Here is a 25,703-nt window from a genome sequence, read left to right as displayed (position 1 = left end):
TCAAGAATTGTATAGAGCAACTCTTTTTTTCTTTTTCAAAAAGAACAAGAATTCTTGAAAAGTAAATTTAACAGGGAAGCCACTCCCCACATACATGCACAAGGAAATATATATATATATCCCTGTGAAGGAGGAAAGAGGAGTGCGCCGTCCTCCGTGGAAAGTCCTACTGTAGAAGAGGCCAAATGTGCAGTAGGAATACTAATTGACATTGAGCAGACTGAAGTAGTATCTGGAAAACCAACGGAGGTGTGCCTGGTGGAGGAAGGAGGGGAGAAGCTAGATTTAATAGTTTGGGAGGAGATAAAAGGAGGAGAAAACGTGCGGGCTTTTAGAATATGCATAGATGCGAACCCCGAGAGGAACAAGGATCGAGGAGTCCAGACTGAACCTATGCTCAGGTTCGAGACTCCAGTAGGAGTTGCTGCGGGCTTTCCCAATTTGGCTACGGGAGGAGGTTTGTTGCCAGATCCGAACTTTCCCAGGGGATCAGGAAAGTCTTATGAGCCTTTGGAATGGCTGGTAACGGTGCACCATCGCAATTATCCTGGGGGGAGGAGGGTAATACGCCCTGGACCCGAATACCAGAAGAAGCCCCTGGAGGGAGACTGGGCGAGGCACCCTTGTTGCGGAACGGTTTGTGCCGTCCGGAGTGCCCCCCTCCGCCCGATGACCGATCGAGAGAGGTTCAGACCGGCCCCTTACTAGGTGATCCTGAAATGCCTTCTGATGTGCGCGCGAAGAGATATCATTTGTTAGATGACCGTATGTTACAGGATCCGTTTGATCCGAAGGAACTAAGTTTTGTAAACAATAAACTTTCTAGTGTTGGATTTTATGACGAGCCTCCGACTCTTTTTCCCGCCTTCACCACCAGTGCCCCCCCGGCTAGAGAAGAACTTCCTTACAATCCCCCACCATTTGATGCCTCCTCTTCTTTGAGTCTAGCAGACAGGACCAAAGAGGGGGGAAATCTCCTAAGAAAGGGGGCATGTTGGCAGTGGCAGACCACCTGACAGCAATGACAAAAATAATCCCAAGAAATGAGGTGGAATGCACCTAAAAATAGGGGTGGGAGAGGCATAAAAGGAAAAGATGCACCAGGAGTTTAGCACAGAGTAATCCCATCTACAAGGAACAACTGAAGCCCAAAGGGAGCACTCCTCACTGGGTTCCAGCCAGCCAAGCCCTTTTACAGATTCAGCATTTCCATTCCTTGTCAACATTTCGATTGGCTCCTGACAGCAACCCTCACCGTGGTATCAGATGAAAATTTCCCTTTTTTACTATTTTAAACTAAAGTACAGTATTGTGGTGTTTGGTCCATAAAGCACACCTAATATAATGAAGTGGTTTGTAGTAGACTGCTAAAGCTCATGCTATAATAAATGGTTTTAACTACATACTGTAGCTTCAGATTTTCCTACCTCAGAACAATGCCTTTCACGGCTTCTAGATTTCCCTGGCCCTTTTGGCTGGATCTTTGTTGTTAGTCGGAAGGAGATTTTGACTCAAACTAAGCTAAGATTTGGGTTGAATGCTGTGATTTCAGAAACCACCGACAAACCTCGTAGTCTCTAGAGATTTTTATTGGAAGCCCTACTAGAATCAACTGTATTTATTCTGTATTTATTCTCTCGTGAATGGTAAAATTTCTGAATTCCGCAGAAATCTTTTCTGAATAAACAAATAGTTATTCCATTTCCACCACACTTGTGACAGTCAAGTCTTTACATCCACCTGATACCAGAGGTGTTGCAGCCGAATCCTATAGGCTATAACCCAGAAATAAGTCCTAAGAAATCAGTTTTATCACAAGTATGAAAAGTTCCCATCTTTTCCCCGGGCACCGTTGTGTAAATACAGTACTAGCAAAACAAAGAGCAAGTTGCGCAAGCGCAGTGAGCGCTCATCCAGCGCGAGTTGCGTGGCGAGGGTTGGAAAAACGGCATAGTGCGGCATGACGTCACAGGGGCGGTCCCTTACATAACGAGGCAAAGAGCGGGCGGGGTGCTCAGAAGGTTCTGGCAGTTGGAGCGGTCGGTTGGGTTAGCGCAGTTGGTTCCTAACGGTTGTTGTCGCTGGGGTTATTGTGTAGCCATGGCCCGTAAGTATGCGACGAAAATGCCCCTTTCTCTTTCTCTCTGCGCCGACGGTTGACCGCGCTAAAAGCCTTCCGACTTAGAGGTTCCACGTTAGGGGGTGACGACGGTGGTGGTGGCGGCGGCGGCCCGTTGCGAATCGGCCTCCGGTTGGGTGTAGGCCGGCGGGAGGCGCCGTTGCCCGTCGCGCGCACATAGTCGGTCGTGTGGGCGGTGATTGTTGGGTCCGGCGCTTGCCTAATAAAGTGGAAGCTGTGGAGAAGGAGGCTCGAGGCTAAGCGACGTGGGCGCGGGAGGAGGGGGGACGGGCGGGCGTTGTTCCGGCGGCTCCGGCGAAGAAGTTTCTCCGACAAGAAAAGCAGCCTTTCTGATCCCTGCGGCCCGTTTTAATTGACCGAGATGTTTTACAGTTTGAGTATCTTCAGATTAGCATACCGGCCTCAGATACTTGTTCACAACTTCTACCTTCAAATTCGTTGGCATTCTGTTTCCTTGATAAATAGCTGTACAGCACAACGGTCAAGGATCTCTTATCCTGACCGTTATGTTGTTCAGCTGTTTATCAAAGAAACAGGATGTCAACGAATTAGAGTTATGTAACTCAGTTTGATGAAAAATATATAAATGGTCTTGGTTTGTGGGAATGTCGGCTATTGTGTTTCGTTGAAACGACTCTGCAAAATTGGGAGAATCAGTTTTGGCATTGTTGTTGCACTGATGGCGACAACATCTTTTTGCAGCAGAAACAGTTGCTGCTCACGGTGGTCTCCAGGAGTGGCGGTTTGTTTTCTAAAAAGTTGCACTGGCACCCCCCCCAAGCACTGTTTCGCATTCCTAAACTCAGTTTTTCAAAACTGAAAGTGAAATTTCAGTTGCTTTTATTTATTGTGGGCTCTGGGAGAAACTGAACCTGAGACACACCAAAGATGGTTTTGTAACTGTGTACACACTCTCCTTTAGTGTTACTAGACTTCAGGGGGTTGGATTGTCTGCCTGTGGAGCTGGAGACCAGGAGTTTGAAACGCGACTGTTTGTACCAGCAGAGGGGCTAGGTAAGAGCATATCTGGGTGATGGGATTATGTGGCACAGTAACAGTGTGGCAGAGGGCAAGCTGAATATTCACAGGCCATCATCAGTGGAAAGAGGAGTGTTAAACCCTATCTTAATATATTAGGAAAGCCTGGTAAGTTTACTATAAATTGGAATCTGCTAGATAACACATTGCTATATTTTTAGTTGTAACACAGATTGTGCTTTCAAAACGCAACACACACATGAAAAGGGAATGGGGAGGGGGAAAGAGAGCAAACTCACCAAGGAAATCTTGTAGAGTTTTGCAACTCAGTTTGATGAAATGGGTTTGGATGAGGAAGGTACAGTAAAGTGTTCAGGAAAACGGAGCACTGATGTGACAGTATTTTGGTCAATGGATTGCTCTAATTTTCTTCTGGATATTCATGTAAATTAGTAGATATAGAGTTTTTGGATTGAAATAATCTCTCTTCTACTTTGTTTTAACATGATGGCCTGGAAACATCCCTGCACCCCATGAGAGCACTGAAGAAAAATACTTGCCATAAATACTTTTTGATTTAGGCACATATTTCATATGACATGGGGATTTTTTTCTTTATCAAGGTGTACAGTTTGAAATAATAACTAGTTTTGTTTATTGACAGTAAAATTAATTTGATTTTCAATAAAAACCAAGTTAAACAGCACTTACTAATTTTACTTCAATAAACAATCCAGTTTAAAACCTACCTAAATTAGAAGATACTTGCTACTCAATGGAAAGCTATTAAAGATGACAGAGGAGTTAAAATGTCTGGAACAAACAGTTCTTCTGCCAAATGCACTTCTAATGGTGACAAGAGAAGGGTATCCTAAAACCCCATGCAAATTCCTATCCTCAAACATTGGAATGTTAATTACTTTGGGTTTGCAAATATAGTTTAGGTGAGCTGCATTTAACTCATAAAACAGTCAAGAATTTTTGTATATGAAGTATAGTTTTGCAAATTCATACACTCTGTATAACTGTTGATACTCCTTGTCTATATTCTCATGTTACTTTGGAATCAATATCCTTGCATAGTTGTCAGAAAAAAATTAAACATCTAGCTGAATAGGAAAAAACTCAAATGTGTAGTTTAAATAAAATAGCAACTGTGCAAATTCTTTTTAAGCTGTTGTTTCTTTTGTACAGTTCAATGGGGTGGTGAATAAGTTTACTTAAGTGGTAACAAACTTTTCTTAGACATTATTCATAATGATTAAAAAGCATGCATATCCTTCAGCAGCAACTTTGAAATTCAATCAAAAGGAGGCCCCAATATGCCAAACTTCCAATTGTTAGTGTTTTGCTTTCCAAATTAATAGTCTTGGAATCATCAACCCTTTAGAGAAGTGTGTATGGTTTCAACTAAAAGTATATCACAAAAATCTGGGTAAGATTAGAGGTTTTCCACTTTAGGTGAAGATACTGATGAATAGCTTTTATTAGTCCTTTTCTTAAACAAATCCATAAGATCTGATATAATTGGCAAATTCTTCCCCATTCACCTCTTTTTAAGTCACCCATCCATATTCCTTCCACGATAACCCAGACTTTGGAACTCCCTACTTCTGGAGGCCAAACTGGCCCCATCTTCACTATCCTTCAGCAAGCAGGCAAAGACCTTTATCTTCAGGCAAGCTTTTTATGCTCATCGTCTTTTAATGATGTAAACTACTGTTGTATACTCATTGTTTTCAGCTTTAAGTATTGATTTTCTGTGATGTAAGCTGCCTTGGGTCCTTTTTAAGGAGAAAGGCAAGGTAAAAATATTTTCAATAAATAAATAACAAATGGTACTAGTTTAGATATTGGTAAAGCCTATATTACATGATTCGTGTAGCGTGACCAACAACCAAAGACAGGTCTATAGTTTAAAGAACATGTTTAAAACGGGGGAATGTTTTGGTTTCAGCTCTTCTAGGTCATTCGCTTTGCTTCTGTATCAATTGTGGGGGAAAAGACTACTCATTTTATATCCCAAGTATTGAAGAATTGTTTCCAATGTTAATTCCATCTATAGCATAGCTTCTAAAATGTGTGAAATTTTAGTTTAATAGTCAATATGAAAACTTCATTAGACCCAAATTAGCATGGGAAGTAAATGTTGGTTGGCTCATCTCTGATTTCTGGACTACTTGGCAAAAGTTGTCTTTTAGATCAATTTTTGCTAACACCAGAGAGTGTTAAATCAATAAACTTTGTGGCTACTGTCACTATCTGCAGTGATCATGGAGCCCAAGAAAGTAAAATCAGTTACCACCTACATATCCCCCCCCTTCTATTTGCCAGGAGGTGATGGGGCCAGTGGCCATGATCTTAGTTTTTTTTATGTTGAGCTTCAGACAGTTTTTTACACACTCCTCTTTCACCCTCATTACAAAATTTCTTAATTCCTCCTAATTTTCTGCCACCAGTGTGATATCATCTGCATATCGGAGGTTGTTGATATTTCTTCCGGCAATCTTAATTCTGTGCTTGGGATTCCGCCAGTCCAGCCTTTCACATGATGTATTCTGCATATAAGCTAAATAAGCAGGGAGGCAATACAGTCTTCTCATACTCCTTTCCCAATTTTGAACCAATCCGTTGTTCCATTTCTAACTGTTGCTTTCTGTCCCACATATAGATTTCTCAGGAGATAGATAAGGTGGTCAGGAACTCCCGTTTCTTTAAGGATTTGCCATAGTTTGCTGTGGTCCACACAGTCAAAGGCTTTTACATAGTCAATGAAGCAGAAGCACAGTAGATGTTTTTCTGGAACTCTCTGGCTTTCTTCATAATCCAGCGTATGTTAGCAATTTGGTCTCTAGTTCCTTTGCCCCTTCGAAATCCAGCTTCTACTTCTGGGCGTTCTCGGTCCAGATACTGCTGAAGCCTACCTTGTAGGATTTTGAGCATAACCTTCCTAGTATGTGAAATGAGTGCAATTGTACGGTAACTGGAGCATTCTTTGGGATTGGGATGTAGACTGATCTTTTCCAATCCTCTGGCCACTGTTGAGTTTTGCAAACTTACAGGCCTATTAACAGCATCATCTTTTAAGATTTTAAATAGTTCAACTGGAATGCCATCACCTCCACTGGCCTTGTTGTTAGCCATGCTTTCTAAGGCCCACTTGACTTCACTCTCCAGGATGTCTGGCTCAAGGTCAGCAACCACACTATCTGGGTTGTCCGGGACATCCACATCTTTCTGGTATAATTCCTCTGTGTATTCTTGCCACCTCTTCTTGATGTCTTCTGCTTCTGTGAGGTCCATACCATTTTTTTCCTATTATTTTCTTCTATTTCTTTGCACTGTTCATTTAAGAAGGCCCTCTTCTCTCTCTTGACTACCTACTTTAGCATTTCAGTCCCCCATAGCCTTTTGTTTCTGTCCATGGAGTTTTCTTGGCAAAGATACTGCAGTGGTTTGCCAGTTCCTGCTCCACCTGGATCACGTTTAGTCAGAACTCTCCACTATGACCTGTCCGTCTTGGGCAGGGGTGAGCAATTAATTTCTATAGGGGGGCCACATGAAAAATCTGAACTGTGTTCGGGGGCCAAAACAACTTAAAAATAAAATGAAACAGTGATGTTATGATAGTTTTTATTTTAAACTTGTCAATTTTCACAAATACTAAAGAGGTTTTTTGTGATATGTTAAAGATAAGTAACTGATCAACTTTAGACAAAAAGCTATAAATGGTTTTGATGTTCAAAACTGTCCAGGGGCCGGACAGGAGCGGCTCATGGGCCACACACTTTGCCCAGGTCTGGTCTTGGGTGTCCCTGCATGGCATAGCTTCTCTGAATTACTCAAGCCCCTTCACCACAACAAGGCATAATCCATGAAGGGGCTCATTGAACCTACATTGTATCGAAAACAACATTCTTAAGGCCCAAATGCTAGAGGAGTTGTGGAAAGGTTGGATCTTATATCCATTCTTAGTCGGGTAATAGCACAAAGTTTTCTTTATATAAAATGACTGCACATGCTGTAATACTCCAGCACAGGAGCTTCTGTTGCTTTTCTTGAACCCCAGTGATTATTTTCAGCATAGAGACCTTATTGTTGTGTTTAGCAGCCCAGCTTGTTACAGCTGCAGTTTGGGAAAGGCTCAAAAATGTGGGAAAATAAGATCTAGATGTTACCTTTATTAGAAAAATTGACAGCTTGAATGAAATATTTCGTAGATCATAAGAGCAATGAGGAATTCTTTGCAACTTGGTTTCCTTTTTTCTCTCTTCTGTTAACACTAATATTCTGGTGCATCTTGTCTTGCCAGCTCTGTTAATCTATAGAATTGTTTATTTGTTTTGATTTGTATACTACCCCATTAGTGAATGCCCACTACTCTGGACAGTTCACAGAATAAAATGTGACCTCCCCAAGCTCCATCTTAGTGTATCAGTATGGCAATGCACCAACTCAAACACAGTTGACAAAAATATCTATTTTTAATTAATATTAAAAATACTGATTAAAAATATTAAAAATACTTTTATTAATCTGACAGAACCTTGTTCTTTGGTTTCTTTATTGTGCAGTTACAGCCTGTCACACTTGTTAGTTGTTACTGAAGCTGCAGTCCATCACCAAACCTTCCACTCACATTGACTATTTTGTTTTGCCCTGTGTTAATCAGTTTCAGTTTCTGCAGACTGATGATGTAGACAGGACCCTTTGAGAAGTGACGGCTACCACATATCTGATGGATCCTGGCTTATAAAAGCTTCCAGAAAGGGATTGGTTGAGTGGGTAGGAAGATTGATGAATGCTCTTTGCAATAGGATAGGATCCCATCATATTCAACAGGTGCACTAGTAATACTGAGCCCTCCTTGGATCCCATGATACTGAATAGTTACCACCAGTCTCTTAATATTCTATTATTGTGGAATGTGCTGGAGCAGGTTGTTACTTCTCAGCTTCAAGGGTTCCTGGATGAGACATATTATCTAGATCAGTGGTCCCCAAATTTTTGGCACCGTGGACCGGTTTAGCATGTGTGCAGGGGGAATCTGTGTGTGCATGAGGGGGCATGCATTTGTCCATGGGGGGGCGTGCATCTGTGCAGGGGGGCATGTGTGCGTCAGTGCATATAGGGGGGCAGGAGATTGTCTCCATGGCCTGGCCCTGCCATGGGTCAGGACCAGGGGTTGGGAACCACCGATCTAGATCCATTTCAGTCTGACTTCAGGCCTGGTTATGGGGGTGGAAACTGCTCTGCCTTGGTGGATGACCTACTGTGATCGGGTTCATCATATATCTGGAGCAGTTCTTCTCTTTTGGTGGGAAATAACGAGGGAACCTCTTTTTGAACATCAACTGTTTTATTGAACTTAACTTCTGGTGAATCAACTATCACCTCTACCAGTTCTAATAAATTCATATCAGGCAATGGTCCATATTGAGGGGACAACATATTTGTCTTTGAATTGACATGATTTATGAAGGGGTTGGTCCATGCCGTTCGTGATCATTGGGCTTCCTCAGGGGTGTACTCCTCACCGTGCATATAGTCCCACAGCAAGGGTGTCTGGCCCAGTCGGCCTCCAGTGGTGGACTCTTGAACGAGGAGTCTGGTTGGACCACCTTCTTCCAACAACCTTGTCCTCATGGATACACCACTACTGTCCATTCTAGGGAGTTTGCCTGTGTCCCATTTCCTTTGGAGGTGCCCAGATCTGGCAACAATCCTCCGGTCTTTAGATTGGGAAAATCTTCTAATAATCCTTTCATTCTGTTATATTCGGCTTCTTTCTCCCTCTCTCTCCTTTCTCCCCTCTTTCCTGATGTTTCCGGTATTCTAAATTGTCTCCTCCCACTCTGATCTTTTATATCTTCCTCCCATACGGGTATAATTAACTCCCTCTCCTCCTCTTTCTCCTCCTCAATCTTTTCCTCTCTTTCCTTTGTTTCCCTCCTGATCTCTTCCTTTTCCTTCAACCCTTTGTTTCCTAATATCTCTTTCACTTCACAGCTTTATCACACGTGGGTGTCTTTTGTTGAGGGGCGGGCTCACACTCCACTTTCTCTTTTTTTCTCTATCTCTCCTTCACACCTACATTAGGAACTGGGCAGGGGGAGTGTGTCTTTGTTGGTTCTGCTAGACCTCTCAGCAGCTTTTGATGCAGTTGACCATGGTATCTTTCTGGGCCATCTCTGGGATGGGACTTGGAGACATTGTTTTACAGTGGCTCTGGCCTTCTGCACCTGCTCCTGGAGAGTTTGAATCTAGCCACAGTGATGCATGCCTTGGTTACATCCCAGTTGGATTATTATAATGATCGCTGCGTGGGACTCACTCTGGAAAGTGGAAACTTTCAATGGGTCCAAAGTGAGACTGCCAGATTGCTAAGTGAGGCTGATTACAGGAATCACATAACCTCCCTGTTACAGCAGCTCCACTGGCTTGCCAATCCATTTCTGGGCAGAATTCAGAATTGTGGTTCTAATCTATAAAGCCCTAAATGCCTTGTGCCCAGACTATCTCAAGGACTGTAGCTCCCCTGATGAGTCTGCTCAGGTGCAGCGATCATCAGGAGAGGCCTTTCTCTTGGTCTCATCACCTCAAACATGCATTTGGTAAGTACATGGATGAGGGCCTTATCTGTTGCTGTTCCCAGACTTTGGAACTCCTTCCTATAGGACAGTGGTCCCCAACCTTGGACCTCCAGATGTTGTTGGACTAAAACTCCCAGAAGTCTTCACCACCACCACTGCTAGTCAGGATTTCTGGGAGTTCAAGTCCCAGAACATCTGGAGGCCCAAGTTTGGGGACTACTGCTATAGGAGGCCACACTGGCCCCATCTTTCCTGTCCTTCCGCAAGCTTCCCCTCCGTGACTGGTTACCTGAGTGGGAATTTTGAATGGATTGTGAGGCAGTTCTGCTTTGATACTTTTTTGATGGTGCTGCTTTTGTTTACTGTTTTTTAGTGTGGTTTGTGTTTAATCCCTTTTAGTATGTGTGTACTTCCTGTATTTAGCTTTAAGTATGGTCTTTCAACTATGTAGGCTCTTTTTTCAAAGAGAAAGATGGGATAAAATATGTTAAATAAAATTTCACATGTGGGCAAGCTGTTCTTCGGCGATCATAATTATGGTTTGTCATTGATGGTTCTGTAATATTGAACTTCCAATACAGATCACAAAAAAAATTGTGTTTGGCCTTGCACTCAACTTTTTTGCTTGTATTAATGTTTTGTTTGGACCACAGAAATTGAGGCTGTTTTAACCAGGTGTAGATTATCAAATACATTAGAATGTCTGATTTTTCTTTGGCACAGTTGACAAACATTGCAACCAGTTTTCTTCTTTGTATATATAGAAAACACTGAGTTGGATTCATTTTGTGTTCAGGTGGTTGAGCCTGTTCATGAAAGTGTTTTGAATATATTAAGTGACCATGCAGTGTGGCCCACTGATGATAAACAAGTTTGTTCTCTAAAACAGTGATCCTCAACCTTGGGCCTCCAGATGTTCTTGGACTTCAACTCCCAGAAATCCTGGCCAGAAGAGGTGGTGGGGTAAGCTTCTGGGAGTTGTAGTCCAAGAACATCTGGAGGCCCAAGGTTGGGGACCACTGTTCTAAAAGATGTAAGTTTAAATTTTTGCAATGAGAAGGTAATTGTATAAGCCAGAATGAAGGCAAATGTAGATAAATGAGCATTGGGCAGAGGATGACAGGTTCAAAAGAAGGAAAATTAGTATGATTACACACTTTCCTGTCTGTCAAGGTAGATTTTAAGCTTGAGTTTCATATGGCATGAGATTGGGACATTTGTTCAGGTGTGATCTTCCAAAGAGCAGGGGAACCAGTAGTATTCAAGGATGGTATGTGAAAATGCACAGGTATACTAGGGGAAGAAAGTGTGCCAGGAGGTAGATATGGGAGTTTTCCTACACTGCATGTAAGGAGTATGAAAAGAGGATATGTCATACTGCCAGCTAAACTTGGTGCTGTGCAGGTAGAATATGAAGAAGGATGGTGCTATTAAATTATAAAAGCATTTTTTACTAAGTACTCTATAATTTATCTCTTAACACTGTCACACCCTTAGGTGGGAACCAGCGTGAACTTGCCCGCCAAAAGAACATGAAGAAAGCCCAAGAACAGAATAAAGGAAAAAGAAAAGATGAGACTCTGTCTGCTTCTCAGAGGAAACAGAGGTTTGTTTGCTTAACAGTCTGAATGAGCTGGGTATCTTGATGAAGGGGGTAAGCAGTATCGCAATACTATTCACAGAGTACTTCAAAATCCAGCAAAACTTTATAAGTTGTATTTCTTTTGGAAAACATACTGGCCAAGATCTTGTTGCATAGGTATGTCTGAGGAAGGCAAACAGTGTAGCTTGCAACATCTGCTTTCTGGCAGTTAACACATTCCTGGTCAGATATTTTGCGCATGTGGCTTGAAATCCATTAAGTAGCAGCAAAAAGCTACTGCAGGTTACACCATATGCTGCTTTCAGGCATAATTAAGCAACAGGATTTTAGCTATTGAGCTTTGGAAGAAGAATTAGCTTTACAAAGCAAAGAAGACATTCTTCGACTGTTCGACTAAAAGATCTGAATGTACTGCTCAAGTAAGCTATAAAAATATACTCAAACCTGATCTTTTATTTTACAGAGACTCTGAAATCATGCAGCAAAAGCAGAAAGCAGCTGATGAGAAGAAGTCTGTTCAGACAGGAGCAAAATAATCTGTGGCTACACAAAGGACCTAATAATGCTGCAGTGCATCTCAAAATATAGGGCCTAAAAAAACATATTTGTAAAAGTAGCCAGCCATTAAATTAAACGGTTAATGTTTATCTTCTAATTGCTCACTTGTCCAGTATGCATTTATTTTAGACGATCTGGTTATTGTAGTGCAGTTGCCGCTGACCTGGCTTTAATTAATAGCATCTGTTCCAATAAAATTGGATTCTAAATTCTTAATTCCCTTTGCATGTCTATAAGTAATAGTAGTAGTAGCTTGACTGCAGTTTTCATTGTTAAAATGTTGGCTTCGTAAATGGTATGTGTGACTGTACCAGTTATTAAATATTAAAGTAGACTTGGAAACTTGTGTGGCAATTCATAACATTCAAAAGTGATGCCATTTTAAAAGCCCAGGTCTGTATACTTGCTTTCCACTTTGTAAAGGTCAGCTGTAAAGTTAATCGTAAATTATTTTTACAATAAAATGATGCATGAAGTGCTGTGTACTTTGGAATTGGGTACTCAACGCAACTGCAGTAGACATTCAGTTGCTGCTGACGGTCTTGACGCACGTCAGGGTTTATATCTGCAGTGAGCACAGTTAAAGAACTCTCTTTACATTGTGTTTGAATTGCAGCCCGAGTACTTGACTCCATTCTTCAACAACTATGCGGCAAAATTGTCTATTGTATTTCCTATGTAGAAGTGTGACGAAAATTCTGTAACCTGAGTGAAGACATAAACAGCTTTATATTTTAACTAAATATTGGTGGATTGCAGAAATTATCACTAGAGAATACATTTGCACTCATGTTTGTTAGGTTTCACCGTTTTCCACACAAGTACTTAAAATTCTAACAGAGGGGCTTGCGGTAGGACTCCTATATCTGCCTATTACTGATTCCAAGCAGCCCCCCCCCCCCGCCCCATGGATGCCTGAAGCTGTGGATAGTAGCAAACCCATTTTGCTACTTGTGGGGTGCAAGAGAAGGAGGTGAGTGTGCACTGCAGACTGGGTTGCAGCAGTGGCAACTCCAGATACTAACTCCAATGATACACAAGTCTTACTGTAATTAGCTTTCATTGTTGTGCTTTGAGAAGCAGAAAAGAACAAAAGCCAGTGTACCAGTGATAATATCAAGTTCTGTGTTCTGCCAATAGTTTTTCAAAGGGCAGCTTTAGGAGAAAGATGGTCAGGGTTACCTTGACTCATTTTCAGAATGCTCAAAGACAGTTAAAAACAAACAATGAAATACAGTTGCCTATGCAGATTTGTTATAAAGCTACATACAGGAAACTCCCAAATGTGGAATTTTTCAGGCAAGAACATTCAGGTAAAACGTGAAAATTTTTTACAACCAGAAACCCACCTGCTATTGTCTGTTAGCTGTGCTTGGAAAATCTAAAAAAAAGAATCCATGACACTAAAAATTTTTAAAAGGTGACAAGTTGGAGTTTGAATACTGCTTAAAATGTGTTAGCATAAGAGAGTTGACTGTCAAGTGTACTCTAGCTAAATTTCAATTAAGGGTGTCACAGAAAAGGACAAGGCTGATTTAGATTCTCAGGGCTGGAATGTTGCATTGAACTGGCTTTCCTTTGAAAAATGTTAGAAATTCTGCAATTTTTCAAACTAATCTTTATAGGTTTCACTGTATTGAGTTGTAAACATACAGAGCCAAATTTTAAACATAAGTTTAGTGCATTAAAGCATTAATTGTAGTCATGTGCATGAGATTTGTGCTGGTGAAAATACTAGATGTTAGATCAAATCATTATTAAAGACAACTAAAATGCCTTGATATAGTTCCTACCAGTACCTTTTGGAGTGCAGTTCCATGAACATCAGCTGGGATGGTAAGTGGTCACAGTTTATGAGATGTTATCTGTCCATGTTCAAGATAATTCTATGAAGTTTGTTAATAGGGCACAAAAGCCACAACTTACTGTTTGTATGCCCACAATTCTGACACTCAAAAATTTACTTCCCCACCAGAGCAGGTTGTGTTTGTCTTGTATACAATTCTAAAACAGTACTGTTTCTCACACACCTATGTAGTCTTTTGGAGTAAATCTTACTGCAAGTGAATAGCAAAGATGAAATTGAAAATATGTAGCAGGAAGTGTGTAAGTATGGCAGTGAAATATGGTTAAGAGGGTTGACCTTATACAAATTACATTTGATCTGCACTAGTAGAAAGAAGCAGAGGCATACAGGCAAACAATAGAAACTCAAAGGGAAATATTAGAATTTGTAATTACTAAAGGAAGCCTTTCTTTAACTTCTTAGAGTGAAGTCCCCCCCACTCATATTAGCATGACTTTTTCCTGGACAAATAAAATATAGTAGAATTTTCTCATGCTTGGATACCCAGAGGTTGGGAGTTCGATCCCCTACTGTGCCTTCTGAACAAGGGCTGGACTTCATGATCCATAGAGTCCCTTCTAGCTTGGCAGTTCTAAAACCATTAGATTTTAAAAAGTAATACCTTGGTAAACATTGCTACTTTCCATCCAGGGAAACTACTGAAACATCTGGCTTTATTTAAAAGAGCTAAATTTCTGTCTACTTCCTAAAGCATGCTTACTAAGTAGCAGAGGCAGTTGTCATTTAGTTGTGTCCAACTCTTCATGACCCCATGGACCAGAGCACGCCAGGCCCTTCTGTCTTCTCTTGAGTCTCCTCCAGCACCACAATTCAAAAGCATCAATTCTTCAGCAGTCAGCCGCCTTTATGGTCCAGCTCTCACTACCATACATCGCTACTGGAAAAACCATAGCTTTGATTTTGTGGACCTTTGTTGGCAAGGTGATGTTTGCTTTTTAAGATGCTGTCTCGGTTTGTCATCGCTTTCCTCCCAAGAAGCAGGCATATTTTAAATTTCGTGGCTGCTGTCACCGTCTGCAGTGATCATGGATACCAAGAAAGTAAAATCTGTCACTGCCTTTATATCTTCCACTTTTGTTTGCCAGGAGATGATGGGGCCAGAGGCCCTGATCTTGAGCTTCAGACCATTTTTTGCGCTCTCCTGTTTCAACCTCATTACAAGGTTCCATAATTCCTCCTCACTTTCTGCCATCAGAGTGGTATCATCTGCATATTGGAGGTTGTTATTTCTCCTGGCAATCTTAATTCCAGTTTGGGATTTCTCCAGTCCAGCCTTTCACAAGATGTATTCTGCATATAAATTAAATAAGCAGGGAGACAATGTACAGCTTTGTCGTACTCCTTTCCCAACTGTGAACCAATCAGTTGTTCCATATCCAGTTGCTTCCTGTCCCACGTATAGGTTTCTCAGGAGATAAGATGGTCAGGCACTCCCATTTCTTTAAGAACTTGTAGTTTGCTGTGGTCCACACAGTCAAAAGGCTTTTGCTTAGTCAATGATGCAGAAGTATATGTTTTTCTGGAACTCTGGCTTTCTCCGTAATCCAGTGCATGTTAGCAATTTTGTCTCTAGCTCCTCTGTCCCTTCAAAATCCAGCTTGTACTTCTGGGAGTTCTTGGTCCACATACTGCTGAAGCCCACTTTGTAGGATTTTGAGCATAACCTTGCTAGTGTGTGAAATGAGTGCAATTGTACGGTAGTTGGAGCATTCTTTGGCACTGCCTTTCTTTGGGATTGGGATGTAGACTGATCTTTTCCAATCCTCTGGCCACTGCTGAGTTTTCCAAACTTGCATATTGAGTGTAGAGCAGAGGCAGAGGGACCCTTAAAATGGCTGGCTGTGGGTCCCACTAATAAAGAGCAACCGTGCTGCAAGGATTCTTTCATCAGTTTTTGCCAACAGTAATTAAAAAAAAAACCTTTGTGAAGGAATATTGTAAAGATGTATTTATCATAGGACCAGACACAGAATAAACTACAAGAATGGTGATGTTTCCGCACTGAATTTATTTATTTGATTTATATCCCGCCTATCTGGTCTATTCGACCACTGAAATGAGGGGAAATGTCAGTCGGCACCAATAGTTCATTCTTTGCTCAAAACGGGTAAAACTTGAGATAAAAATCGATCGGTGTAGCTTGAAAACGGCCATCTGCAGTTTTCCCGAGCAGGCGGTTTTGCCAGCATTCCTATAGAAGAGCCGATGATAGAAGAGCCGATGAAACTAAGAGACGGCAACTACCTAAACCAGCTGGGGAATCCGAGACCCTCCAGCTGTTGACGCACGCGCATTCCCATCAGCCCCAGCCAACCTGCCCACAGGTGTGAGAAATAATGGTAGTAGTAGTAGGTCAGCCCGTGTCGGGCGGGCGGCAAGGACGAGACACGCTTTGGGGCCAGGGAGGACAGTCTCTGAATACCGGCGCCTGCGGCAGGAGGGCGGGCGAGTGGCGGCGCCTCCCCGTCGAGGGCCATCTCGCCCGGTGAAGAAGCAAGGGGCCGGCCGGCTTGCACGGGCGCTGTGACCCAGCAAGACCCTTCTCCCTTTAACCGTGTCTTCATTTTTGCCACGTAGTGTTCGCAAAAAATAAATTTGTGACGCATACAGAGCGGTGAACATTAACGAAGAAGGACGAAAGGGGGGAGGGAAGGAGGGCGGGAGAGAGACTCCAAGCATAGGGAGCCGAGGGCATTCCAGACTCTGCACCGAGAAAGGGCGAGGAAGAAGCCACGTCAGAGCAGAGCAAGGGAAGGACCGCCGCGCCGATAGGGGGCGGTAAGGAAACCTCGCCAAGGACGCGCCGAGAAGGCGGGCGCGCTGGCGGAAGCCGCCGCCGGGCGCCCCTCCCTGTCCGGCTGATCCGGGAGCGGCGGTGAGCCTCAGACGGGTCCCGCGGGGCCCTCCCCTTCCTTCCTTCCTTCCTTCCTTCCTTCCGCCTCCTTCAGTTCCTGGCTCTCGCCCGGCGGCCCTCATGGCTTCCCGCGGCGACGAGGAAGGGGTGCTCTTCAGGCGCGGGACCGGACAGGTACGCCTGAGTCGGGCCTTTCTTCCCCGCCGTGGGGATCGGTGCCGGGAGGGCTGGCGAAACGCGGCCGTTTTCCCCTTCCCGGGAGCGGGTTCTCTCGTTGCCGGAGCTCCCGAGTCCTTTGTTCGGAGCCGTAGCCGAACCTCTCGGACCAGAACGCCGGGGAAGACCCGAGGGATGGTGGGTCTCCGGTGTGAGGAGCTTCGGGTCTTCCGTGAAGCTGCGGATGATGCGAGCAGTCGCGTGGCCCCTTGCTCTGTTTGTTTCTCCTCGAATCGTCCGCACTGGATACGGGCCGAACTGTGCCCGAAACTGACGGAACTCTGCAAAAGTTGTCGAAGTAGCTGTAGTCAGAGTTTACCGTTAAAAATTAGCGTAAATCAATTCCATGTGCCCTTCCCAACCTGGGGGGCAGCCTCGTTAGTGGTTTGGGTCTCTCCTGACCTTAATCTGTACTCCAAACGTTATTGAGGTGCCGAAGAAGCCCGTGTAATCCATAGCATTGGTTACTGTGCTCTAGCGCCCATTGGTTTTAACTTTAAAAAGAAAAGAAGAAACCTGTGTTTCATTCTCTTCCTTCTCCACAGAGCGACGATTCTGATATATGGGACGATACAGCACTCATAAAAGCTTACGATAAAGCAGTCGCATCCTTCAAGGTAAAACACGCGCGAGGAAACCGAATGGTCCTAAACAGTACAAAAATGTGAGCCCAAATGTGTGGAGTTCGCTATATTTCTTACCCTTGGATAGAATGCCAAAATTAAGGGGGTTAGAAGAAAAAAAAGAGGGCTGGTTGTTTGGGCTCTATATACTAAATAGAGCACCACAAGATGTTAAAAGATCCACAGGTATACTTTTTCCTAGAACAGAAATAAAGCAACAAGGAAGACTTCACTTGATGAAGTTTTCATCTACCTGGCCTTGTAGATGCCACGAAAAGTTGGCCATTGTAGGAAGAACACTGTGGATATGGTCAAAGGCATTTTCCTTTTTATATTTAACGTGGGCCGAGCAAGGCCCTGGGATATATCAATTAAAATATGCCCCTTAAATCATAATCTGTTTAATTTGACTTCATGCTTCATCTGATTTCTTTATGTCCACATGGCCTAAGAGCAATTTTCTCAAAATAGTATCAACTCTGTAATGCTGCCAATGAATTCACAGTAGAATTCTGTGCATCTGTACTCAGAAATAAACTTTTTGCTCTCAATGGAATGTACTGTTTGGTGTTGCCTAACAAAGTATCTACCTACCTAGTAACTGCTAGACGTGTCAAGAATTTTTGGAAAAGTATTCCTATTCCCGTTATGCCAGGAATCAAATTAATAGCCTCAATAACAAAGCCTTTGGTTAGATTGCTTTTTTATTAAGATATCTAAAGATTCAATTGTAGGAAAGTATCGTTACATTGTAATTGTGCAATCCTCTGATAAAAAAGAAGGATTTTTATTTCTTCTATATTAGAGATTGATAGTAAGTAAAATATTGGAAGAACCAAACATTCCTAAGTAAATGAAGAGCAGTTTGCACATGAAAAGACTAACACATCTGATAAAACATTTAGAAGGAAGGGAAAGACTTTATAAAATCAGTATTTATTCCTCAAAACTTTTTGAAATGCGTGTTGTAGGGTCCATCCTTAAGTAGTAGACAAGGTTCACTATAAGGTGTGCAGCTGCATGTGCAACGCTGCCCCTTTCTGCAGAGGGCTCCCCCTCCACAGACTCACAGCAATTGTTTCCAGCCCCTGGTTTATCAAATCATGGTTTATCAAATTGGATGCAATGCATCTTTATTTCAAATTATACAAATGCAATACTTGCACATTTGTTAGTGTAGTACTGTAATAAGATATAAAGCGATGGTGGTATCAGGATTCAAGAAGTGAAGGTGGTTAAAAATCTGAAGTCCAACTTGTTAATATCTCTGTTTTCTCTAATAGAACGCTTTGAAGAATGGGGACTGTTCAGAACCTGTGGATAAAACTGAGCAAAATGCTGGGACAAAAAGAAAAAATAATAAAAAGAACAAGAGTAGAAAAAAATGTAATTCTGCACCACAAAAGCAGGTAATGTTGGAATATTTTCTTTCAGATCACTTTTTTCATTTCACTTGTGATATTGAGGTTTATTGTCCTTTCAAAACTAGAGTTGCTTTCGGACATAAAATGAAAGAACAGAAGCTAAAATAATCAGTCATCAAATTCCTGCTTTGTATTAAATATTAGAGGACGCTAAAAAGACTAGTATTTATAGAGATCTCTGCTGTGTTATTGGTTAAGTTCCTAGTTCTTGAGATGGGCCAGTTTTAATTAGATGTTTGCAGAAACGTCTGGAGAGCTACCCATCTTGGATCTACTATTTTCAAACTGACTATTTCAAGAACTGTTTTAAAGAGAAATGATAAAAGAATGTAGACTTAAAACTGATTCACACATTAAAAAGTGATGTGATATAAATAGCTAAACAATTTTGAGGGAGTTAGCAATTTATTTCATTTTATTTGTTTAAAACTGAAACGGACAGCTTTGGTGGATACAGGGGCTATTTCTGCCTACCCCCAACTCTTAGTGGTTTACCAAGACACTCAAACATACAAACTCCATAGTGTTTGGACATTAAATGGTCTCAGAGGACACAATTGGCCATTCAAAGGCTTTATATTACTTCCTGCTTTAAAAAATAAATGTTTCAGGTAGAGCAGCTTGAATTGTGACTGAAAGCAAATAAAAATAACACCGTTCTTTTAAAATTTGAATGATTTGAAGAACCCTGGCAATATTAGTTAAACATCTGGCAGCCTATATGTTAGATGAAGCTTGCACATGTTTCAAGGCTAGTCCCCTTGAAATTTAAGTCACCTTGGCTGGACTCCTTTTTCAGAAATATACCTGACGAACCTGCCAGGACTAGTAAAAGATACTAGTAAAAAGATTTAAGCTGGCTGTTATGCTAATGTTTAAAATCTAGATTTGTACACTAGCATAACAGCTTAAATCTTGGTAGCTGAGTGCTACAAGAACTAGGAGGGGGATAACTATAGGCAGAAAGATAGAACACCAACTCCTTAAACAGAACATTAAAAATTGTGGCTAAAATCTGGTTGATTTGTTGCACATGCAAAAGGCAAATAGCATTTGGTGCTAGCTTGCAATTTACCTAGTCCTGGCTGGGATTCTAGAGCATGCACTAAACCAGTGGGCATCCATGAGCCCCAGAATTCCAGCAGGAACTCTCCAATTGCCAGTTAGATTGTTTTCTGTTTGCATGGCAGTGCAGCAAGATTTTAGCCAATACGTCTTTTTTTTTTTTCTTTTTTTTTTTGGTCAAAGCTCACCTTCAGTTCATTGGCTTTCACTATACCAGCCTGTGCCTCATCCAGTAATATGTTGACTGCTCAGAATGTCTGCAGGATAAACCATGCCGTATTACATGCATTTGTGCAGAAGGAAATAATATTTAGCTGTTGGGGTGAAGGAGAACTTTTTTCTTCTATTGCAGTGGAGAGTTAATGACACATGCAGTGCAGTCTGGTCCGAAGATGGTAATGTGTACCAAGCAACTGTTACCTCAATTAACCGAAAGAAGGGGACTTGTGTAGTTGTCTATACTGGATATGGAAATAGTGAAGAGCAAAACCTTTCCGATCTTCTACCACCAGTGGATGACGAGGGAACAAACGAAGAGAGAAGCACTGCTGAGGTGAGGGTGACTAAAATGTGTGTCTAGATCTCGCAGAGCTAGTAGCCTGTAAGAAATGAAACTTAGAAGAAATTAGTACAATCATCATTTAGTTCCTTTTTGGGGCTCAGACCAGCCTGAAAATATTAGGAAATAACATCAAATTAAATAATAAAACAATTAAAATAATCAGTAAAACAAATTAAATAATCAAAACAATGGCTGAAATCTCATTGCTTAGTGTAGTAAGTTGCATTGTTGTTGATCAATGGGGATTTGTTGAGTCAACCCTTCCTATGTTCTGTTGATTCAAATGGTCCTACTTAGTTACGGCTTTAGCATAGGCCTATTTGAATGAAGAACTAGTGTAGGAGTTGACTCACCAAATTCCCCACAGATTTAATGGGCCTACTCTAGTGCAACTTAGTACACCAAACAATAGCATTTCACCTATTATTTTGTTTCTTACATCTTTACTTGAGTGATTTTCAATTATTTTCCCTCCTTCAAACTTTTATTTTCCGGACAACCCTGTGTTAAATCCTAACCTTGGTTATAGGAAATGCATCTCAGCATAGTAGAATTGAGCATACAATGCTTTAATGCAGTTTGGAATTCTAGTTATTTCTTCGGAAGTTGAATTTCATCTTGTGCCTTCTGCATGTAAGTCAATCAACAGCAGGTTACTAATTCAGCTTCGTAAGAATATTCTTGAACCCTGTTTATTTGCTTGATGGGATCTTTGTTCCAGAATCCCACTGGTTAGTTATGCCGGTATTAGATGCATTGGCATAAATCACAGTGGTTAATTGTCACTAGTTAACAAGTACCCACTTGTTGTGCATAAATTCATGTGACTGGCATGCAGCAAATACAGGCAGCAATCAACCAACAGTATTCTGGCTAGCATGTGTGTGTTTTTAATGTGGTATTTTTTAAAATAAAGGAAAGGAAGAATAGAAGAGCAGGACAGGTATCAACAGCAAATATTGATTATGAATTCCTGAAAAGGCAGGTCCATATGAGATGGGACAAAATTTCTGAATTTCAATAACATGGGAGGGATCATAAAAAGCTCTGGGAAACAAGATTTTATAGTCAATTGATAAGATCTCTAGTTACCTTTAGAAGGAGGGCAGTTGTTTTTGCATGTCTCATCAAGAAGAGTTTGAGATTTTCTCTGTTGTGTGTTGTAGATGTAACTTCAGAAATATCTGTTGCATATTCCTGACTACGATTGTTTTTCTAGAATGAAAATGAGACTCTATATTCAACAGATGAAAGTGACCTCTCCTTCCAGTCACCTGGTAGCAAACACAATCCTAAAAAAACAGCACAATGGAATTCCCACTTTCCTCCACCACCCCCACCACCTCCAGTACTGGGTTCTGGCAGGGTAAGCCTTCATTGTGGTATATACTGTATTTATTGATTACTCCAAGGTACACATTTTTAGTGAGGGTTCTGTTGAATACATTTTGCATTTTCAACTTACGCGTTGTTAGTGCATTAAAACATTTTCTTATTGCATTTTAAACTATGCCCATGTAGACTGGAATGAAGTTCAGTGGACCTCCACCTTTCTTAGGTTGGCCTCCACCATTTCCACCAGGACCACCGGTGAGTGATAATAAACAGTGTGGTAACACAAAGTATGCTGTCACTGACACAGACAAGTATGTTGACAACCCATATTGTATCATTTGAGATTGTAGGTCAGCTTGCACTATTGAATATTCTACAATTTGTATGCCTGTAGTGTAGCGAGTTTTATATTATAAATTGTTTTAAAAATTTATAGTGATGGCTGAGATAACTTTGTCAGCTCTGGAGTAAATTACCGCATTATAGATTGCATAATCTTATGACAGGAATTCATTTCTTTGAGAATTTTTGGAAGTTATGAATAGTTAACTAATACGTGAATATCTTTATATTGGTTCTTATAACTTCAATTTGTTTCTGAATTTTCTGAGGAAAAAAGTTAGCCAATACAGTTTAGTTGTGTGTTTTTTTATTTTCCTAGTTGATACCACCACCGCCTCCACTTCTTAGTCAAGATTCTCCTGATGATGATGAAGCATTGGGAAGTATGTTGATAGCCTGGTATATGAGTGGTTATCATACAGGCTACTATCTGGTAAGATACACATCCCTGCCTGCCTACCCACACTTTACAGAAATGTTGCTTGTCTGACCCACTAATTCCACTGCTTAAATAGTCTGAGCATTTGATAATGTGACTTGAAGCAATTTGTCTCCATAATTTATAGTCTTTGCATTACACCGGCATAAGTACATAAGAGGATTTTGGCCAATCTAAATTTAAAAATCAAATTAATTTGCCATTTGTGGCAAAATACTGTTTCATAATTTGTGGATTCAGGAAAAGAAACAACAGAGCTAAGGCTGAAATTAATCTCATTCGGATCGCTCTTAACAAAATATTAAGCACTGTAGCTGGCATATTTTCACATTTGGAGCCTAGAGAAAGTTGACACTGTGTTTTCTTTTCAGCTTTAACTGTACGGAGTCCCAACTGATGTATTCTGTGATAAGCAAATATGTGGTATTTCTCATTGCTGCTATTACCTTCAGAAATATGAATGGCTAGGTTTCACTATAACCTTGATTTTGGTCTCTAGTAGCATAAAAGGCTGCAAAACAAGTTGGCATGAAGTTACAGTCCTTTCTGTATCCTCTATTGCACAGGGTTTAAAGCAGAGCCGAATGGAAGCTGCCTCAGGGAGGCGTACCCACTCTAAGTAACACTGTAAGTGCTGCATTTTGTTATTTTTTAAACTGTAGTAGAGGGCAGGCTGTAATTGATTGATCCTGAAACTGAGTCTTTGGACCTAGCATTGCTTGGAGGGAGAAGAGAGAGAGAGCATGCCACGTGGTGTTTTCCTGTAAGCTTATGAAAAATAATAATGAATAGTGTCCCAAGTTTGTTGCAAGGAGGGGAGGGAAGCCTTGTTTTTTCACTGATAAATGGTTTTATGCATTTTGAGTACACGCGAAGGAGAAGTGACTGATTATCAGATTTTTACTTGAATTGTTATGTATATAAATAGTCTTGGATCAAGCTAATATATAAACCATGGTGAATTTGTTTTCATATATGGTCTCTTTAAATCTAGGTTTAGAAAACTTCCTGTCCCCTCTACATTGGTCAGCAAAGCTTTCACTGGTATCAGATTACTGAATGGATAAGCTATGGCAAAATGAACTATTGATACACAAGTCAGCAGTGGTATTTTCACAGACAGCAAGATTACTGACTGGCTAAGCCTGCCTTTTTCTTGTGGATCATACTTCACTAGAGACATATTCTGGCCTAACTGAACTATTGATCTTCATGTGATATGTTAGCACCGGTCCTTAAGGCGATTTTCCGAGACGTCAAGTATCTTCAGTCACAGCCCCACAATGTGAAGATGCTGACACTGATGTGTATCTCTTTGTAGCTGTGGATGTTGTGACGACCTGAACATAGACACTGCCGATCCAGAAGTGTAGTCATTCAGCAATCCCAACACTCAGCTGCTTTGAAATATTGGTCAATAAAATAATTTTTTTTCCAACTGAATTTTCTGTTTAATTTTTTGCAGTTTACAAAGTAATCTAATTATAAAACATTGCCTCCCTTAGCTCTTGGTTTATGAGGGCCAAGGACAGCCCTTTTAGTCTGTTGCAATACAGAGCTGACATAGTAATGCAGTGGCAGCCATTGTATGCACATTCTCTGTTGGGATGGGAACTGCACATACAGAAGGGTGTTGAAAGTCTGGTTCCTGCCAGATAAAGAATGGCAGGTTACCATGCAAATGATATTAATAACAGGATTTCAGCAGGTAAATGAGAGTCTCAGCCAGATGGAAGATTTGATGAAAGAGGAATCATCAGGTATCAAACAACAGTTAAAGGAAACTGTGCTAACTCCAGAACTGCTTTTATTGAGTGCGGTGCCAGGTAACATAGATGGGGTTAAGAGTTACCCTGTGAGCTATTTAGCTACAACAGTCAGAAAATGTGATGTTAAAAATCGGATTACTGTCCTGGATCTATCCCTGTCTTCCAAAAACTGGAAGAAAACAGAGTCACGGAAACGAGAACTGTACTGAGAAAATATGGAAAGTGATAGAAATTGGCACTTTTTCAGGAGTGCTGAATGTATATCCAAGATAGAAGGAAATTGAAAGAGGGGATGTATTTTACAATTGGTCTTGGTTGCCTGATAGTGTTGGAATAACTTAGATTTTAACTAAAACATAAATGTAAGCTGATAGAGGGTAACCAAACAGTTAAAAAAAAGCAGAAAGTTGATTCTTTATTGAAAATTAATAGATTGGATGATTGTATAACTAATATGAATAGATTGGATGTTTGTATATTCTGTGCTCTCCTATTCTTAAAACCCTTTTCCCATCCCTTCCACTTCCTTTTACCTTTTGTATTCTCTACCCTATTCCTAGTAGTTTAAAAATAAAATATTTTTTTAAAGTGTGATTCCTTATTTTGGTTCTATATGCAATTCAAAACTTGTGTTCTTCTAAATGGTGTGTACTGCCCTAGATGTACAGTGGGGTCTTGACTTGAGAACTTAATCCGTATTGGAAGGCGGTTCTCAAGTCAAAAAGTTCTCAGGTCAAATCTGCATTTCCCATAGGAATGCATTGAAAACCATTTGATCCGTATCTGCTCTTTTCCGTCCATAGAAACTAATGGGAAGCTGCTATTCCGCCTTCGACCACTAGAGGGGGAATATTTTGTTTCTTTTTTTCTTAGGTCAAGAAAGGTTCAGGGAAGGCAGGGAAAATACAGTCCAGGCAGTACAGTATCAGGCAGTCTGAAGACTGTCTCCCAATCCACTCTCTAAATGCTGGGAGGAGTGAGGAAGCAGACAGGCACCCTTTTCACTGGCCAACAGTTAACTGAAAGTTCACATTTTGCACTTTCCCTGCCTCCCACGTGGTTTTTTTTTCAGTTTTTAACTCAAATCTAAGTATGTAAGTCAAGTCAATATTTTCCTATGAGAGTGGTTCTTAAGTCAAAATGTTCTTAACTCAAGCCATTCTTAAGTCAAGACCCCACTGTATAGGACTGTCAACACATCTCTGGGGAAAGGTGAGTTCAAATCCAAAACCTGACTCACTTCTCTCTGTATAGCTTGCTTGAATAGGATCTCCTTTCATCATATGGATATCTCTGTAGGTAACCAGTGGAGAAGGAAGGAACTTCTTTCCCGTA

At 41.2% G+C, this 25,703-nt stretch overlaps 2 protein-coding genes across 2 annotated transcripts; both read left to right on the top strand.

Annotated features, from left to right (window-relative positions):
- The first annotated feature begins 1,872 nt into the window (after positions 1 to 1,872).
- Positions 1,873 to 12,347, top strand: SERF1B (small EDRK-rich factor 1B). Its single transcript, XM_020790293.3, has 3 exons — positions 1,873 to 2,107; positions 11,209 to 11,317; positions 11,778 to 12,347. The coding sequence occupies exons 1-3, from the start codon at positions 2,101 to 2,103 to the stop codon at positions 11,848 to 11,850; spliced, it is 189 nt and encodes a 62-aa protein (XP_020645952.1). The 5' UTR covers positions 1,873 to 2,100; the 3' UTR covers positions 11,851 to 12,347.
- A 4,229-nt stretch (positions 12,348 to 16,576) lies between these two features.
- LOC110077359 (survival motor neuron protein 1) lies at positions 16,577 to 24,956 on the top strand. The gene is made up of 9 exons (XM_020790318.3): positions 16,577 to 16,767; positions 17,355 to 17,426; positions 18,716 to 18,841; positions 20,274 to 20,474; positions 21,703 to 21,849; positions 22,005 to 22,073; positions 22,480 to 22,593; positions 23,166 to 23,226; positions 23,594 to 24,956. The coding sequence occupies exons 1-8, from the start codon at positions 16,714 to 16,716 to the stop codon at positions 23,220 to 23,222; spliced, it is 840 nt and encodes a 279-aa protein (XP_020645977.3). The 5' UTR covers positions 16,577 to 16,713; the 3' UTR covers positions 23,223 to 23,226; positions 23,594 to 24,956.
- Positions 24,957 to 25,703: the final 747 nt, after the last annotated feature.

This window comes from Pogona vitticeps, chromosome 2 (assembly GCF_051106095.1).
Source record: "Pogona vitticeps strain Pit_001003342236 chromosome 2, PviZW2.1, whole genome shotgun sequence".
Classification (NCBI taxonomy): domain Eukaryota; kingdom Metazoa; phylum Chordata; class Lepidosauria; order Squamata; family Agamidae; genus Pogona; species Pogona vitticeps.
Note: the sequence above shows the minus strand (reverse complement) of the source record. Positions and strands in the feature narration are given on the sequence as shown.